The sequence below is a fragment of the Scleropages formosus genome, chromosome 3 (genome assembly GCF_900964775.1).
Source record: "Scleropages formosus chromosome 3, fSclFor1.1, whole genome shotgun sequence".
NCBI classification, from domain to species: Eukaryota; Metazoa; Chordata; class Actinopteri; order Osteoglossiformes; family Osteoglossidae; genus Scleropages; species Scleropages formosus.
In genome coordinates, this window is record NC_041808.1 from 29,873,617 (window position 1) to 29,891,727 (window position 18,111).

The 18,111-nt window shown below is 41.7% G+C and overlaps 2 protein-coding genes across 8 annotated transcripts; one reads left to right on the forward strand and one right to left on the reverse strand.

Moving 5' to 3' along the window:
- Positions 1–12: 12 nt before the first annotated feature.
- st13 (ST13 Hsp70 interacting protein) lies at positions 13–5,194 on the reverse strand. 3 transcript variants are annotated; one of them, XM_018738524.2, is made up of 13 exons: positions 5,122–5,194; positions 4,505–4,628; positions 4,016–4,073; positions 3,788–3,869; positions 3,516–3,589; positions 3,374–3,440; positions 3,205–3,289; positions 2,918–3,028; positions 2,230–2,332; positions 2,034–2,150; positions 1,889–1,937; positions 1,643–1,725; positions 13–1,500 (listed from the first exon to the last, which is right to left on the reverse strand). In XM_018738524.2, exons 2-13 carry the CDS (start codon positions 4,612–4,614, stop codon positions 1,369–1,371), a joined length of 1,071 nt encoding a protein of 356 aa, XP_018594040.1. In that variant the 5' UTR covers positions 4,615–4,628; positions 5,122–5,194; the 3' UTR covers positions 13–1,368. The 3 variants fall into 3 exon arrangements, with proteins under 3 accessions (XP_018594040.1, XP_018594042.1, XP_018594043.1); XM_018738526.2 differs by lacking the exon at positions 5,122–5,194 and adding an exon at positions 5,037–5,115; XM_018738527.2 differs by lacking the exon at positions 5,122–5,194 and having other exon boundaries at positions 4,505–4,724.
- On the forward strand, positions 4,739–17,897 carry xpnpep3 (X-prolyl aminopeptidase 3, mitochondrial). 5 transcript variants are annotated; one of them, XM_018738514.2, is made up of 12 exons: positions 4,744–4,860; positions 5,536–5,632; positions 6,082–6,204; positions 6,868–6,919; positions 7,151–7,272; positions 7,760–7,944; positions 9,902–9,964; positions 14,414–14,527; positions 14,714–14,799; positions 16,521–16,704; positions 17,116–17,236; positions 17,500–17,897. In XM_018738514.2, the coding sequence occupies exons 1-12, from the start codon at positions 4,834–4,836 to the stop codon at positions 17,670–17,672; spliced, it is 1,347 nt and encodes a 448-aa protein (XP_018594030.1). In that variant the 5' UTR covers positions 4,744–4,833; the 3' UTR covers positions 17,673–17,897. The 5 variants fall into 5 exon arrangements, with proteins under 5 accessions (XP_018594031.1, XP_018594032.1, XP_018594029.1 ...); XM_018738516.2 differs by having other exon boundaries at positions 4,740–4,860; positions 6,868–7,272; positions 14,714–14,717; positions 16,521–16,563; positions 17,500–17,669; XM_018738513.1 differs by having other exon boundaries at positions 4,742–4,860; positions 6,868–7,272; positions 16,521–16,563.
- Positions 17,898–18,111: the final 214 nt, after the last annotated feature.

Consider the following 18,111-nt stretch of genomic DNA (forward strand, 5'->3'; position numbering starts at 1 on the left):
TTTTTTATAAATTAGTTCTGAATTTGCTGTGAATTATGTTTCACTGAAGTGTCTTACAATGGAACAGCTCATTTAGTTAACTGTTTTAAATGTTTTTTTGAATGTTTAAAATTCTTGTTAAAACCAGAGCAGAAAGGAGATAACCCCTGTCTCTAATACCACGGCACAAGAATGTTGATGCAGTGTCAAAATGAATACCCTGATGAATTTTTTGGCAAATAAGCCCAAGGAAAGGTTCACCAGTGTACCTTGCCCACTTTACAGCAAACCAGTCATGTGTCACACAAAAGAAAGCAGCCGTTTGAATTGGAAGAACCAGACCTTAGAGCTGCAACTGCTCTTTTAATGTAGCATTCTTCCGATGGAGCATGGGTTAAACAAATGCCATAGTCAATCCTCATTCCAATTTACCTTAAATCCACTGATTTAAATTTGAGACAGTTCATTCTTGAAAGCTGAAGGGCATTCATTTTGCTTTTTCAATAGAGAACTAAATTTGTGTAACCCAACACAACGGGGGGCAGCTCGTACACATACTTCCACATTACATGCTGTGGAGTTTACTGAAATCCTCTAATTGTCAGTCAAAAATGACAGCAGCTGACAGTGTGAAGTGTTTATGTAAAGTTCAGCAATTCTGCTCTCTGATGGCAGACCTAATTTATGATGGAGACAATCGGTTAGACCAAATCTTAGTCCTACAGCCCAAAGAAAGGTATTAAGTATTGTCCTTAATCCTTTGGACAGAACACAGTGGGGTAGGGGAGAATTCAGTGAACTCTAGAATTTGGTTGGTTCACTTTGACAAGAAAAATTTCTGCCTGGAACAATGCGTCAATGGTAAAATCTTTCTCTGAAAAATAAAATCGTGTATGCATGCAACCCTTAGAAATCACCACGAATAAGCACATTTGCAACAAAACATTTAATACTTTTTTGGAAGTTTTCTCCCCCTCACATTCACATCCTAAATAAAACATTTTTATATGTGGAAGAGAAAGACAACTGGATGAAATGAAAACAATGGAAATCAAGGTGGGTGGTACCAGAAACAATCCTTCCTGACAAAAATAGCCATGTTTGGTAGTCGCTGGAGATTAGAAGTACCTCTATTTAGTTATTTAGTTCCCTCTCTGCAGTTGCCAGTTTTTCCTCAGTCAAACCCTAAAGCCAGGATGCCTGAATGAAAAAGAAGCCACTTACAAATGTTGATGTTCATAGTACAGCATCCATGATTTAAATGATGCTAAATATTAAATGAATCGTTTATTCAACTAAATGCTAATAATCCACATGCATGTTCTCTCCACCCCCCCCATATAAGGGTATATGAGTTTGTACATCCTGGGAGCCTCTCACTCCACAACTTCAAGGCTGTGGACCCCCAAATTTGGCACTCAGCTTGGTGATGAGCGCCATAATCTTTGGGTTGCTCTGGTACTTAGCGATGTTTGCTGGGTTCTGTGCCACATCCTGGAAAGCTGCCATTACCTCTGGGTCCTGAAAACAACCCAGAATAGCAGTGATGAAAATTAAATACTAATTTGAACTTACATAGCACATTTTTTAGCATTTCAGCCAGTGAATATTTAAAAGCAAGGCTGTGCACCGTTACGATAAAACAACAAATAAAGTTCTGTACCTTCATAGCTGTGAGCACCTCTGGGTCTTTCAGGAGATCCCCCAAACCTGGCATTCCAAAAGGAGGTGCTCCCCCAGGAAAACCTGCATTACCAAGAGTGAGTCAAAGAAATAGCTTGCTAAACCAAACTTTACTTGATCTCAGCAAGTACTTATTGTAATTTTTATGATGTAATACATGATAGCAACAGAAGAACAATATGACCAGTGAATCAAGACTTCTCAATCCAACAAACTGCTTTAGCACCTGGAAAGCCTCCATGGGATCCAGCAGCTTGCTGTCTGGCCTCTTCCTCCTGGACCACCAAACAGGTACGCCCCAATGAGTACGTTTCCCCACCTTATCTCATGAAACACATTCCATGTTTACAGTCCTCCTTCAGTGTGCTAACCCTTTGTGCTCTCTCATGTTCCTCCTTGGCCTTCTTCACCCTCTCCTTTCTCTCACGGACCTCCCGCTCCTCCCTCTTCCGCTCGTATTTACGCCGATGCTCAATGATTTTGTTAGCCTGTAAGACAGGTGAAGTGGAAAGTTTGCCAGTAACGGGCACTTTCTGACTGTGGAGGCAAGGCCAAGGTATGTGATACCTTGGGCTGAACTTCCTTGAGCATCATGCTGGCCTCTTCATCATAATCTAGTTTGCAGGCCGTGGCCAGATCCCTTGCTGCCTCCTCCCAGTGTCCCAGCAGCCTGAGAGAGACAGACAAAGGAATGGAGAGAGTGTTTGTTCCAGCAGACTACAGACACATTTAAATTTATTCATTTAGCAGGTGCTTTTCTCCAAAGTGACTTTCACGCTGTAGTGTTATCAGTCGGGGATCGTGGTGGCGCAGCGGGTTTGGCCAGGGCCTACTCTCTGGTGGGTCTGGGGTTTGAGTCCTGCTTGGGGTGCCTTGTGATGGACTGATGTCCCATCCGGGGTGTGTCCCTCCCCCTCTGACCTTGTGCCCTGTGTTGCCAGGTTAGGCTCCGGTTCCCTGCGACCCCGCTTGGGACAAGCAGCTTCAGATACTGTGTGTGTGTGTGTGTGTGTGTGTGTGTGTGTGTGTGTGTGTACACACATATATGTGTATCCCACACCTTACTCACCCAAGGTGATTTACACTGCTGTATACACTACTTACAATGAGTCACTCATTGCTCTGCCAGATACATTTACACAGTATGTGCGTTCACAAATTCTTTGCACTCATCAAAGCAATCTGCTATAGAATTTTCTTTATTAGTACTCAGCATGTGCAAAATTCACATATCCAATAATACCCACATCCATACCTGTGAGCCTTCCCCCTCCACTTATAGGGTTGGGCTGAGTCTGGGTTGATGGCAATGGCTCGGTCGCAATCCCTCACTGCAGCATTGGGCTTCTGCATCCTTATGTACACGCTACGTGATAACAGGGAGGTTTCACTGGTTTATGCCAAGATAGAACTTGGTCACACTGACTTTACATTTACATTTATTCATTTGGCTGATGCTTTTCTCCAAAGCCACGAACAACGTTAACTGTACCGTACATACGCTACCTGCTCAGAGGCAGCATTTTCCATTCTAAAACGTACCTGGCTCTCTTGGCATACAAGATAGCGAGGCGCGGATTGAGCTTGATAGCTTCAGTGAAGAGGTCCAGGGCTTTCTCCAGCTCACCTGCAAGAATAGCATCAAGAAAGAGGATTTACCAGATGGTTACCATATGATACACTGAACAGAGTGATCAGCATTTATTCTCACCTTCTCCAAGTGCAGTGATGGCCTCCATTTTCTTCTCATTTGCCTGGTCCATCATTTCTTCTGTGACCTTGGGAGAGCACAGTGTTTTTGAAAAAGCAGACACATAGCTGAGAAGCGAAGCATGCAATGCAAGCAACAGTACCTCCAAATTCTCAAAGTCTCCCATCTCTTGAGGCTCATCTACGTCTGCTTCAATAACTCCGTCGTCGTCAATTTCTAAAGACGACACAAAAAAATGTAACTATTGGGGGGGGGGGGGGCAGGAAACGAAAGAATCAGTGTGCATTCAGAAATGTTTTTCACAGCAGATCAACAACTACATACAAATTAGAATTCACACACAGATATTCCTGCTGCTCTCTGCACACTTCCATCTCAGTGCTGTGACTCATGCGCAGCTCGAGCGAGTCATACCCAGCTCGCTCTCTTCGCTTTCGGGAGTTGTGGCCTCCGGATCGGCGCTGTGACCAGTCGCTCCGGAACAAGGGCACTCTGTCTGAACACACAGCAACAGAGCACCATGGAAAAGAACCACATAAGCTGGGAATGTGTGCGTCAGCACAAAGGTGAAAAAAGTCCACAGAAAAAAAGGGGATGCAAGCCGTCAAGAAAAAAATAAAAGCGAAGACATATATATATTACCCTCGGACATGCAGGCGGTTCATCGTTTGTGCTCGGTTGTGGGATAGTAGCTCCCATTCTGAAATAAATTATCCACAACAATTATAGTTGATATGATCTGGTAATATTCTGGTGTCTATCTTCAACATTTAGACATTTGTGAGACTGTGATAACATGGCGCGGTCATTACTAGACAAAAAGGTTACTTTGAGTTTGATTTTCATCATGCGTTTGATTTCTAAACCTTTAGAAATCAAATGCATGAAGATCAAAATAGGTTTAGTCAGGAGGTTTCTAGCGTCCTACAAAGTAGTAAAAACAACAAACACTGACGTCGTGGGCCTCAGCACGTCTTATGATTGAGGTGGACACTCAGAGCTCGTTTCTACTGCCCTGATTCCTACCACAGATACTTCCAGAGAGTCACGAGAGCTGAAGAACACGGAGGAAAGAGCCATGATGATAATGATGAGGAGGAGAAGGGGGCGTGAACCCTCACTGTCACTGACCCCTGAAGCCAGGCGCGCAGGAAGTCGAGCTCGGGCAAGTGCAGCACCGCCGGGTTCTGGCTGCACAGCTGCACGAAGGCCTTCAGCTCGGACACTTTCCGCGGGTCCATCGCCGCCCAAATCGCTGGATAAACAAAGGGTTCAAAAACAGTGGGTTCGCTCACGTACTCGTTTCATCTCGTGCGGTTCCGGCCGCAGCGGCCTTTCCTCACGATGACGTCACACGCACGCACTTCCTTTTTCCGTGCGCACCCACGCCTATTTCAATTCCAGTGCAATTTCCAAAAGCATCTAGTCAAAGCTATTTTTAATGTTCACCGTTTCATTCGATGGACGCCTCACGTATAAACTCTTGTGTAAGAAATCACCTTGAAGCCCAGATCACACAGCGCGGAATGTACCAAACCAGCGTATAACTGACCGAGGCGAACTAAGCCGCGAACGAAGCTGGTTTGTTTACAACTAGACCTAGTGTGCCGTCTCTGTTGACGATGACCCGAATTAAAGACGCCATGGTATAGTTGGTAGCTACCTTGGTTTTGTCTCAGAGTCGCGTATAATCTCCCTCTAGCAGGCCGTCGCTGGCACTGGGGTACAGTACCTTCAGCTTTACTCACCGTCTTTACAGGCGATAAACTATCCCACAACAGCACGAAAGTTCTCCGGCATCAGTTTAGACACCACAATGCGACAAAACAAAACGGTCTAAGTCCTCTACAGGGGCCTAGTCGCACGCAATTTTGGTCAGAGAAAGATGTGACCAATTAGAGTGTTCGTTTCTCGTGGTCATTTTTTTTTTTTCATAGGCCTTAAAGGGGAAGTTAGAAAAAAATTGTCAAATCCCCGTCAAAGTGTACAGTTGAGATTACCGTCATTCAATTTATCCTCCGACTTGAACACATGTTGGCTTCGGGCACTTGTTCTATAAGTTTCCTGTTTTGTTTTCTTTTGTTAATTTATTTAACCAAGTTAAAAGTCGTATGTGATAGACAAGCGGCGCACTGACGCTAAGTCTGCATTTTTTTTTTTAGCAGGCTCTCGCTAGCTGGCGGCAAATGCCTTCGCCCACCGGTCTCGCCACATTGACATTCACTGTCCGCGTGGCGTCACGATGGAACTGGAGTCGAGGTCCGAAGAAGTGTTATATATATGCCTTTTCACTTTGTATCATTTCCGTTATTTTGCACTAGTTGTCTTTTAGTGAAACCTTTTCACGGCCAGACTAGTCCAGAAATTGTGAGCGTGTCAATCAATGATTCAATGCATAAATTAATTAGTTAATGGGCGTAGTTCCGTTCGGACAACTAATAACTACAACACAATGTTTCCTTTTTACTTCATTAAGTCATAAAATCCATGATTTTGTTCTAGCTTAAAGTTACTGTAGTGACTTGGCAGGCTAGTACTGGCTTCCTAATACACGTGATTAAAAATATTGTCAATGCTTTGTTTGCAGCTGCAGTCCTTTCTCTGAACACAGTACTACATGAGATGCTTTACAGGAACATTTAACTTAAGCATTTATTTATGCAGCAGAAGTGAACCTAGTGCTTCTCTCAACCCTAACTTAACTGCAGGTTGCGTGAGGCTGCAGCGCAGGAGTTTTGGCGTGAAGGCAGGGACGTGGCGGAAGACCAAAGTGCCTCCAAGGTACCTTGGCCAACCCAGCCCCTTCACCCACCCGCACCTCCTCAAACATGGTGAGTTTCTGTTCCCAGCCACCTGCTTTACTTTGCTTTCGGTGAGAACGTTTGATCGTTCTTGCGTGTGTCTGGAACACAGTGAAAGGCTGTTGCTTTGTGTATTGGAATAAGGTTGCTCTGTTGCAGCCAACGCTCTTTCTTGGCGTGGTGTGTGGGGTACCCACCTGCAGCTGGTGTTTGACTTGTACCGGCAGAAGTTGGTGACAGATGCCATGGGGAATGCCATGCTTTCAGATTCTTGAAAATGTCTGCCAGTGGGCAGTTGGTGTGACGACCTTAGTTACGTTTTAAAAGATAAAGTACGTCGCCTCCTCATGTTACATTTTGGCGAAAGTCTCAATGCCATGAACGCACAAACACTGTGAAAGTTTCACTGAAAAGGTACGGAGTATTTGTCTCGTGCTGCCGTAGTCTGCGAATATGGCCTCTTTCATGAAAATCTCGGGCTGTTATTCAACTTCTTTCAAAACAAATGTTCATAGGTAAGCATTATACTGGTCTCTTTTTTTTTAAATACAGGTTTAAAAATGCTTAGTCTGTTTCTAGTACTCTTTGCATCCTCCTTTGACATAAATAACAACATAATTCTGGTAAACACACTGGGTGGTGTCTTGGACCATTGCAAGAATATCGTTTTAGTAATGCCTTTTTCTTTTGCAGGTGAGGTGACCCCTGGTTTAACTCAGACGGAGTTTGAGCTTCGCCGACAGAGGTTGGCAGCCCTTATCGCGACAAATGCGGAGAGGCTTGGGGCAACTAACTCTGGCTGCCCTGTGGCTATAGTCCTCTCGCACCCCATTCGCTACATGACCAATGACATCCCGTACCCCTTTCACCAAAACCAGGAATTCCTCTACCTTACTGGCATTCTTGAGCCAGACAGTGCACTGGTTCTGTGCTGTGGGTCCCATGAGGACCAGGCCATCTTGTTTGTTCCTCGCAGAGACCCAGCACGTGAGCTGTGGGATGGGCCCAGGTCAGGGAAGGAGGGTGCAGCTGCACTGACAGGCATTGAGAGAGTGCATAACACAGAGGAGCTGGGTCTTGTGCTTAAGAGCTTGAAAGGTATGGTGTACCAGAAAGTTATCTTTTAGTCCTTTGGCTCCATGCACTACACTGGTGTTTGGCTGTGTTCCTGAAAGGCTGAATTCAGAAAGGTTTGTTCTTTTCTGAGCCAGGCAGTCACTTTCCTGATAGAACTTAAGTCCCTTTTTGAGCTCATATCTTTGTAAGGAGGACTTCAGAAACCTGTAGGATCTGGCCCACCAGGATTAATAGTTCATCCTTCCTAGGTATAATTCCTTGGAAAATAGGAAAAGGGAGGATGTGCTGTTCTCATTTTCATATGAGTTAAAATTTGGTAGGCAACATTGCAGTGTTGTTAGACCCCCCCCCAACTTCTGAAGTTGTTTGTACCTCCCTAACCATAGCTGTTGTCTTTCAGTGAGATGTGCATACATCGTTATTTTTGATTTAATCAGTGTTTTTATTTTACAGTTTTGTTTGTCATACACCTAGCACCTTCTTTTTCTTTATTTTCTCTCTCTCTCAGGCACCACAGTGTGGTATGATGGATCCCAGCCATGCCACCCCCAGCTCCACCAAACCTACATTCAACCCCTGCTGGAGGGGGGGCTTATGGGTCGGCCCCTCAGGCGTCTCATACACTCCCTGAGGGTGATCAAGAGCCCTGCAGAGTTGGCCCTCATGAAAGAGGCAGGGAGCATCACTGCGCAGGTGCGGCTTGGGAGGGCAGGTCAGTGTAGGACACAGGAGAGCAGGGTACCCGTTCTTGACTTATCTGTATAGTTCCTTTAGGACTGTAAGCACAGGGTATCTTTACTGGAATCTCTGTACGAAACATATATACACACACACACACACACACACACACACACACACACACTGACTGAAACTGCTTGTCCTGAGCAGGGTTGCCGCGAACTGGAGCCTACCCTGGCAACACAGGGCGTGGGGTTGGGGGGGGGAGGGGACACACCCAGGGTAGGACGCCAGTCTGCCGCAGGGCACCCCAAGCGGGACTCGAACCCCAGGCCCACCAGAGAGCAGGACCTGGCCAAACCCACCACACCCCCTATAAGGAAACAGTGATGCTTTTAGATTTCAATGTATGTTTATTCTTTTAGCAGATGCTTTTTTTCAAAGCGCCTTTCATTGAACACTATATAAAAATATCAGCCCACATGTTTTCATCCAAGGTGATTTACAAGTCTAGATACACACTGCCTGGCCAAAAAAAAAGTCACCACCTGGATTTAACTAAGCAAATAGGAGCCTTCCATTGGATAATTACTGCAGTGATTAAAATGTTTCAACTGGCAACAAGTTATTTAACCGTAACTGATGCAGTGAATAGCTTCTCATTTCTTAAACAACCATGTCGGAAGACATATCCTGTGGTCGTGGAAAAGATGTTACTCTGTTTCAGAAGGGTCAAATTATTGGCCTGCATCAAGCAAAGAAAACAGCTAAGGAGATTGCTGGAACTATTAAAATTGGGTTAAGAACTGTCCAACGCATTATTAAAACCTGGAAGGATAGTGGTGAGCCATCATTTTCGAGGAGGAAATGTGGTCGGAAAAAAATCTTGAATGATCGTGATTGGAGATCACTTAAACGTTTGGTGAAATCAAATTGTAAAAAAAAAAAAAAAAAAAAAAAACAGTAGAACTCACGGCTATGTTTAATAGTGAAAGTAAGAGCATTTCCACGCGCACAATGCGAAGAGAGCTCAAGGAATTGGGACTAAACAACTGTGTAGCCTTAAGAAAACCACTTATCAGTGAGGCTAACAAATCGGGGGGGGGCTTCAATTTGCTAGGGAGCATAAAGATTGGACTCTGGAGCAATGGAAAAAGGTCATGTGGTCCGATGAGTCCAGATTTACCCTGTTTGTGAGTGATGGGTGCATCAGTGTAAGAAGAGAGGCAGATGAAGCGATGCACCTGTCATGCCTAGTGCCTATCGTACAAGCCTGTGGGGTCAGTGTTACGATCTGGGGTTGCTTCAGTTGGTCAGGCCTAGGTTCAGCAACGTTATGTGCCCAAAAAATGAGGTCAGCTGACTACCTGAATATACTGAAAGACCAGGTTCTGCCATCAGTGGATTTTTTTCTTCCCTGATGGCACGGGCATATTCCAAGATGACAATGCCAGGATTCATCGGGCTCAAATTGTGAAAGAGTGATTCAGGGAGCACGAGACATCATTTTCACACATGGATTGGCCACTAGAGAGTTCAGACCTTAACCCCATCGAGAATCTTTGGGATGTGCTGGAGAAGACTTTACGCAGCGGTCCGACTCTCCCATCATCAATACAAGATCTTGTCGAGAAATTAATGCAACTCTGGACGGAAATAAATGTTGTGACATTGCGTAAGCTTATCGAAACGATGCCGTAGCAAATGCGTGCCGTAATCAAAGCAAAAGGCGATCCAACAAAATGTTAGTGTGTGACTTTTTTTTTTTTTTTTTGGCTAGGCAGTGTATTACAGTGCATTACTTACCATGAAGTCATTCTTTTATACAACTTGTGCACTGTGTATATCCACAGCTCGTTATGAAGGTTTGAAAAAGGGTTGCACAGTAAAAGATGAACACCAGCACAGTTATAAAGTATGTCATAGTGTGGTATGGTAACTTTTTTTTTTTTTTCCTCCCCCCCTATTTAAGGCATTTAAGAAGACAATGTCCATGTCTCAGGGAGATATTGATGAAGCTCTTCTTTATGCCAAGGTAGGAATCTCTTCCTTCTCTCCACTGTTTTGACAGTATTAATATGTACATATCTTTCACTAACAACTGTTCCAGCCCTTGTAGCTGTGCTTTTGTTTTTTCTTAAAACCCTCAGTTTTTACCAGCTCATGACATTTGACCTGTCTGCTGATCCAAACCATTCCTTTGTACGCTCACAAATCTGCAACAATTTTCTAACACGACTGCTGTTTTCACATTTAAATTTATTCATTTAGCAGACACTTTTCTCTAGAGTGACTTACAGCTCAGAAAACAATCAAAAAGTGCATTAAATCAGCAGAAGTAGAGTTGGATGCAGACACATTATTCTTGTGTACAATCTGTCACATACCACTGTATGAACCAGTATACATTACACGAGTAGCTGCATGTAGGCTTTTCAGTTAACGTAAACACATACATGTTTATCAGGCACATAGGAGATCAAGGGAGAAGTGAGTCTGAAAGGTAAATTTTTGAGACCCTTCTTGAATGTTGAGAGAGGGAAGTCATTCTACCGCATTGGAGTCCGAACCAAAAACCTTTGTACTTGTATATTTGGACCTCTTGTGTGTCGGACCACTGAGCAGGCAGAAGTGGTGGAGCGTAGCCGTCCGTCTGTGGCATAGCGAGTGATCAGGTGGATATTGGGGAACAGATCCGTTGATGGGTTTTGTAGGCTGTAACTGGAGTCTTGATACAGGCAGCTATAGAGAGCCAGTGGGGAGAGAGGTGGAGGGGGATGCCCTGTATGAGTAATAGGTCTGTGTGATAGAGGAAAATGATTGTTACTACAAGTATCTGCTTTTAAATAAAGGTTAAAGAGGTATCATTTAAACTAATGGACAGAATTTACTCAGCAAGTCATTTTCTTCAGAAATTCATAAAAGATATTGACAGTGGTTTTGTATTCTGTAAAAAAAAAAAAAAAAAAACACACACATTGACTGAAGCTGCTTGTCCCAAGCGGGGTCACAGCTAGCCAGAGCCTAACCCTGAAACACAGGGCGTAAGGCTGGAGGGGGAGGGGATGCCAGTGTGTCGCAAGGCACCCCAAGTGGGACTTGAACCCCAGACCCACCAGAGAGATTGATCTGGCCAAGCCCGCTGCGCCACCATGCCTCCCTGTAAAAACCAATCTGAAACTTTTCTGCACTTATTCTGGTGGTGTTCATATACAGTGCCTTTCAAAATTATTGAAGGTCCTTGAAACTTAGCCCAGTTTTCTTGATTTCAAGATAGATGCACATATTCTTCCACTAAGAATTTTTATTGTAAACTTCAGTGTTAAGTGTGTTTTCAAAGCCAAAGTAAATAATTTCTCAGAAGATCTATATAAATAATCTATAAAAAAAAAAAGGAAAAATTTTGCTTGCATAAGTATTCAACCCCATGCGTTAATATTTCGTAGACCTTCCTTTTGCTGCAATAACAGCCTTAAGTCATTTGGGGTAAGCCTGATTCAGCTTTGCACACTGCTCATGAGTGATTTTGCACCATAATTTCTGAAGATCACTCAGGTTGGTGCTTCTGGGCTGCAATTTTCGAAAAGTGTCAAAGATTCTGAATGCAGTTGAGATCAAGACTTTGGCTAGGCCATTATAGGACTTTTTTTTTTTTTTTTTTTTTTTTAAGTCACTCCAGTATTCCCTTAGCCTTGTTTGATATTGTCATTTTGTTGGATGGTGGACCTTGTTCCAAGCCTCAGCTTCTGAGTCAACTGATACAAGTTATCTTCCAGTATTTTCCTGTACTTAGTTCCATCCATTCTTCTAGCAATCTCAACAAGATTCCCCGTCCCTGAAGATGAAAAGGATCCCCACAGCATTATGAGGCCACCACCATATGCCACTGTAGGGGTGGTGATTTTGGGCTATGGATAGTGTTGGGTTTGTGCCATACATAGTGGTTGACTTTTGGCCAAAACACTCTAACTTGGTTTCACCTGACCATAATGCATTTTCAACAGATCCTAGCTGGGCCCCTCTCACACATTATAGCAAACTCCTGATGTACCTTCTTATGGATATTCTTCAGTAATGGCTTGTCCCATACGGGGTCGCGGGGAGCCGGAGCCTAACCCGGCAACTCGGGGCGTAAGGCCGGAGGGGGAGGGAACACACCCAGGACGGGACACCAGTCTGTCGCAAGGCACCCCAAGCAGGACTTGAACCCCGGACCCACCGGAGAGCAGGACCTACGCCACCGCCCCCCCCCCCCATATTTTTCCACAAGTAGTGACAATGGTGTGTGATGAATATTTATATTACACCATTTTCTGGATTTCTAAAGATACAAATATTCTCACAAGCACTATTTTTACTGAAATCTTTTTCACACTATTTCAAAATTAGTTTAGAAAATTGTTGTTTCTTACCACTATTCAAAATAAGAGAGTGTTATGGAGAGCTCTTGATACTGTGGACTAATGCACATGTACCCCAGTTTTGGCAGCTGACTCCTGCAGTTCCTTCAAAGTGATAGCTGGCATCTGTCGATTCGCTTATTAGTTTACATCTTGTTTGGGTGTTAAGTTTTGATGGACCGGCCTTCGTAACACAAAGACTGGATGGTGTGATGGATCCAGTAACGCTCATAGGAACATCCAAGCACTTTGTACTGTGTTCCTGACATTTATCATGTTATCTCTTAGTATGCTGTAGTATGCTGAAATGTGACCTTTAATTGCTCCTTGGTAGAAACTAATTATTCAGTTATGTCCAAATAAGAGGTCTTGTTTGGGAAAAATTTGCCAGTTTAAGCTTTTGGAGCTCAGGGGTTTGAATACTTGTGCAATCAGCACATTTCAGTTTTTAATTTTCAATTTTTAATATCTGAGGACAAATAGCTAATTTTGAAATAGACTTTTTTATTTATATTATCTATTATAACTGTATTTATAATATCTATAACTATTTATCACATCATATCTTACTCACACTCACTTGCATTTGTATAGAACATACCTGTACATACATACAATGTCTAGTGACTATTTTTGTATATTGGGTACTTTATGTTTTATATATTTTTTTTTTATCCTTCATTCACATATTCTATCTTCTCATCTGTCTTGTCACTGTCATTCTGTCTGTGCTGTGGAAGTTTCTGTCACCAAGACAAATTTCTTGTATGTTTGAACATACTTGGCAATAAAGCTCGTTCTGATTCTGATCTTTTGAAATCCAGAAAATGGTGCCAACTTTCAAGGGGCATGAATACTTTTTCAAGACAGTACTGTAACACTTCGTCAAAAATTGCACGATTCATCAATATAAATATTCATCACACACCATTGTCACTACTTGTGGGAAAATGTTTGGCTGTTGGGTTTCTTTGATTGCTGTAAGGAGGACAATAAACAATTTTATTTAATCAATTTAATTTTGTTAGCCAAATTTCATATTCATAAATGCAAATTCTCTAATAATAAACCTGACTTTATAGTGCTCTCCAATGAAATCAAACAATACATTACTGCTATCAATAACTCCACTAAAAAAGCAAATAAAATTATTACACTCATCATTGAACATTTCTGTCTAAATTGTAATTTGTATCCCCCGGCTCCTTTTTTTGATAGTGTCTTTATGCTGTTTTCCTCTTTGCTGTTGTCTTTTAGACTATTGTGTTGTGTTGATTTAAAAAAAAAAAAAGAAAGTTTTTGAAAAGAAAAAGGAGACAGGAGATATATGGGAATGCTTCTGCATGTCAAACACAACTTGTACAGGAGCATCCTGTATTTACTGAAGAGATCTGTTGGCAGAGGCCAGAAGGCCAGACAGGGGACATTTGCAGTAGTCTAGGCAGAAATCACCATGGCCTAGACCAGGAGTTGTGATGAGTTTGTTGTGGGTGCATCCTGTGGATGTTATGTAGGATGTATCTGCAGGATTGGGTTGTGACCTCTGTGTTAAGAGAAAGGCACACTTGAGTCGATCATTATTCCGAAGTTCTTTGATGAGGTGGGTGAAATCAGTGAGTTACCAGTTTGATAGAGTTCTCAACAGGAAGACAGACCAAACTGAGAGATGAAGGATCTCTGTTTTGGAGAGGTTGAGAGGGTGGTCAGACATCCAGTCAGAGATGTCTGAGAGGCAGGATTCATGTCATATGTCATAAAGAGTGGTAGTGACCCAGATTTTTAGGGGATATGGAACATAAAGCCAAAAATTAGCATAACTGTCCTGAATCCTTATTGTTAACTCAGTTTTTTCATTTACTATATATTTATGCCTCATATAAAAACAGCTGCAAAAAAGTCATAGTTAATAAAAAGGTATGATGAAAACTGTACATCTGTGACCTCTGTTGTAATTGTAATGTAATTGACCATGACTTATTTTGTATGGAACTCTGTCTTCCTGTACCAAGACATGACGTAAACCTGTTCAGCATGTACTTAACCATCTTTCCATTGCTTTGTCTCCCCATCCTTTGTACTTTCAGTTTGACTTTGAGTGTCGTGCTCAAGGTGCCAACTTTCTGGCATATCCTCCTGTGGTTGCTGGTGGGAACAGAGCTAATACACTGCATTATATCAACAACAATCAGATCATCAAGGTGAGGTAGAACAATATGGATAAGCATACTGATAGAGGCCTTGTATCAATCAGTTATTTGCACATACTGATGAAGTTGATATGATGAAAACGATAACTAGTGATAATGACTCATCAATTTTCTCTATGAGCATCATTTAGAGTCATGAATAAATGTACATATTTAATTCTTGTTTTTGTCTATCAGGATGGTGAGTTAGTCTTGCTTGATGGTGGCTGTGAGTATTTTGGTTACGTCAGTGATATCACTCGCACCTGGCCAGTGAATGGAAAGTAAGTAGTCTTAATTTTAATTACCTTCTAGTTTTGCCATTGGCCATGCTAAAGGAAGATTACACCTCTTGATACCTGGTTCATGGATCAGAAGTGCATGTATAAGCACTGTGTATTTGTATACATATATACACATATATACGTATACATATATACATTTCTCTCACACACACACACATTATAAACATACACATTTTGGGGTCACATTTATTGACACCCAAGCTATGTTAACGATATTTGTTAAAACTAAGGTGTAAAAATGTACTAATTTTATCAGTTTCACTAAAAAAGATTAATGAAAAAGTCTTTTCAAAGCTTAGCATTTTTTTGTGGGGGTAAAAATGCTTGGACAAAATTGATAACCCAAATATCAGTACATAGTTGCATAAACTTTAGAGATTATAACCACCTTTAAATGCTTCTTGTATAAGTATCAGTTAGCTCGCTGCATCTCCCACTGAAATTTTTCCCTATTGTTGTACTGCATTTTTTTTCATAATTTTTTATATAGATACCAGTTTCAAAACTTTGGGATGGACATTGTGCTCTAAAATGTCTTGATAATCTTCAGTTTTCATGACACCATGCAGTGTCCAACTCTGTTTTGAAATTGAAGTTGTTGGATCCTTCACCATAATAATGAACCAAATCATACATCCAAAAGCACGCAGAAATTTTCTGCTTCAGTTACACAAGAGAACATGCAAACTACAAACACTATGAGCTTTATTTTAACTCAGAACTGGAGTAATAACACTCCCACTATGTCATGATGCTACAGAGCAACAAAATACAAGAATGAAATAAGAGAAAGTAATGGTAAGGTAAATTATAAGGAAAGGTAAATACCTTGCTCAAGAGTACTACAACTGGAGGCGAGGCTTGAATGTGCAGTGGCTCCAACCACTATGCTATGAGCTGCCCATAATAGCTGATATGGCTATTTAAAAACTCTAAAACATAATTATCAATAGGTTTATCTGTTCAGTAAAATAGAAACTGGAAAGATGTCCAGCAAAACTCTTAAAATTGTCTCTGGCACATATAAAAATGTGAACTACAGAACTTTGTCTTGGGTACACTGCTATAGTCAAGGGTTTACGTATCTATATGGAATCCTAGGCCAATCACCAAGCTCCATTTCATATACATTAATATTAAATTACATGTTTCATGCATGAAACTTAACAACTGGGAAAAAAAATCTTGATTAAATATAATTTAAATATTGATTAAAAGGAATGCAGCCTGAAGTTTCCAATTGTATTTAAAAGTGATAGTTTTGGTGGTGCTGTGCAATATGATATCCCACAAGAGTGGAGTTTTTAAGATAAGTTTAAAGCAACTTTGTGTGCCAATTTTTTTTTAGTCTGTGCTGATACTGTGCCTAGTATACTATACACATTGTATGGATTTTTTTTTGAACAGATGAACACACGTTTTGGTGTAAAACTTCGTGTCCCACTTGGAGTTGTGATAATGTTGGTGTGTTGCATACCCTCACTTCTATTGTAGACTGAATGAAGAGTTTGCTAAAATTTTAACTTGTAAATACACAATAGAAATTTATACACAAATTAAAATTTGCATAGATTTAATCTGTGTTCTGCTTTATTTATTTGGATGTTCACATTTGGTTTATTTGGGAGATAAAATTTCCTGGTAAGGCAGCAAACCTACCCACTAAAATAATCCTGACTATATCCCTTCTTTTGCTCCAGATTCTCACCAGCCCAGGCTGAACTGTATGAAGCTGTTCTGGAGGTACAGATGTACTGCATCTCATTGTGCTGCCCAGGCACTAGCCTGGACTACATCTACAGCACTATGCTGACATTACTGGGGCAAAAACTAAAAAAACTAGGTATCATAGGCAGCACAGCCAGTGAGGAAGATGCACGCAAGGTACAATTACATTGATTGCTTTTTTCTGTTTAGTGTGTTAGTCAACTATGTTTGACTGGTTAGATTGAAAGTACCATTGCCTGTGTTAGGCTGCCAGGAGGAGTTATATTTTGTTCCTTAGCCAGTGGTGTTACCCAAGGCAAGTTAGGGTTACCCATTTTGTAGCTGGATGTATTACTGAACAAATGAAGTTTCTGAAGGTCACTCCTGTGGAGGCCTTGCTAGGAATAAAATTTGCAACCTTTCATTTACAAGTTCATGTCTTTATATGCAATGCTTTCTTTAGCCAACCTGTTGATTGTGATTGAAATTAAGGGACCTTTATAATCTTAGACATTGGTTGTAAATGACCAGCAGTGGCCCCTGTACTTTTTTCTTTAAATGAAACATGCAGTCCCTGTTTTTTTCTAGGCTGCACGCAGATACTGCCCCCATCATGTGGGACACTACCTGGGCATGGATGTGCATGACACATCTGAACTGTCCCGCTCACTGCCCTTGCAGCCTGGTATGGTTATCACAATTGAGCCAGGTAAATATGGGCAAACATATTCACAAGTATTTAGATGTACTGAGTAGTGCCATAAGGATGGCTGTTTGTTGTAAGAAAATTGTCATTATTCACCTTTGTAAATGTTATGGAATGACTATCAAAATTTCTTGACCTTCAGTTTGAGTTTTCGGAATGGATGTTACAATATAAGCTGATGAACTACAGGAAGCTTCTGGATAAACATGTGTAAATGAAATTGACTTCAACATTTTAACCCAGAATACTTTTTTTTTTTAAATCAGGGCTTTATATCTCTGAAAACGACAAGGGGTGTCCAGAACGGTTCCGTGGACTTGGGATCCGGATTGAGGATGATGTGGTGATCCAGAAGGAAGGCGGGCCATTGATTCTGTCTGCTGACACTCCCAAAACCATCCCTGAAATAGAAAGAGTTTGTGCACAAAAGGATGCTTGAGAATGGATGGATGTGGGATGGGGGTAAAAACCCTCCTCCTCAGAGGTGAATTAATGAGGGAGGACAAAATTGTATATAGATGTGGCATAAGTGGACGAAAAATGCGAGCATATGTTTTTAGCTGCCACTTCGTACGTCACTGTGCTTAACTCGCCCGTATGGTTAGTACATTTGATCATTTCCAGTTACAAATCAAGTCTTTTTGCTGTTCTTAATAAAAGTGCCAGAAGACCTTTTTGAAGGAACTCATTCTATAAAAGCATCACCTAAACTAATTTTCTTTAGGTCAACCTTTACTTTTAGCAAGCATAATTTTCCTCTTGATCATCTTCCGTGAACAAATACCGGTATCATTGCAGAACGTGGTCACGTGAATTGCACCTTACACTGCACAATGCGTGAATGCTTCTAGAACTATAATGCATATTTATTACTGACA

Excerpts from the sequence above, each read along its gene's own strand:
- st13 (XM_018738524.2), bottom strand. The coding sequence starts at position 4,614 with ATGGACCCGCGGAAAGTGTCCGAGCTGAAGGCCTTCGTGCAGCTGTGC. Across the intron at positions 2,333-2,917 it reads TGGAGGGGGAAGGCTCACAG|GCTGCTGGGACACTGGGAGG; the intron begins GTATGGATGTGG and ends TGTCTCTCTCAG. Across the intron at positions 2,151-2,229 it reads TCAAGGAAGTTCAGCCCAAG|GCTAACAAAATCATTGAGCA; the intron begins GTATCACATACC and ends CCTGTCTTACAG.
- xpnpep3 (XM_018738512.1), top strand. The coding sequence starts at position 4,834 with ATGGACGCCTCACGTATAAACTCTTGT. Across the intron at positions 14,528-14,713 it reads ACAACAATCAGATCATCAAG|GATGGTGAGTTAGTCTTGCT; the intron begins GTGAGGTAGAAC and ends TTTGTCTATCAG. Across the intron at positions 16,705-17,115 it reads GTGAGGAAGATGCACGCAAG|GCTGCACGCAGATACTGCCC; the intron begins GTACAATTACAT and ends GTTTTTTTCTAG.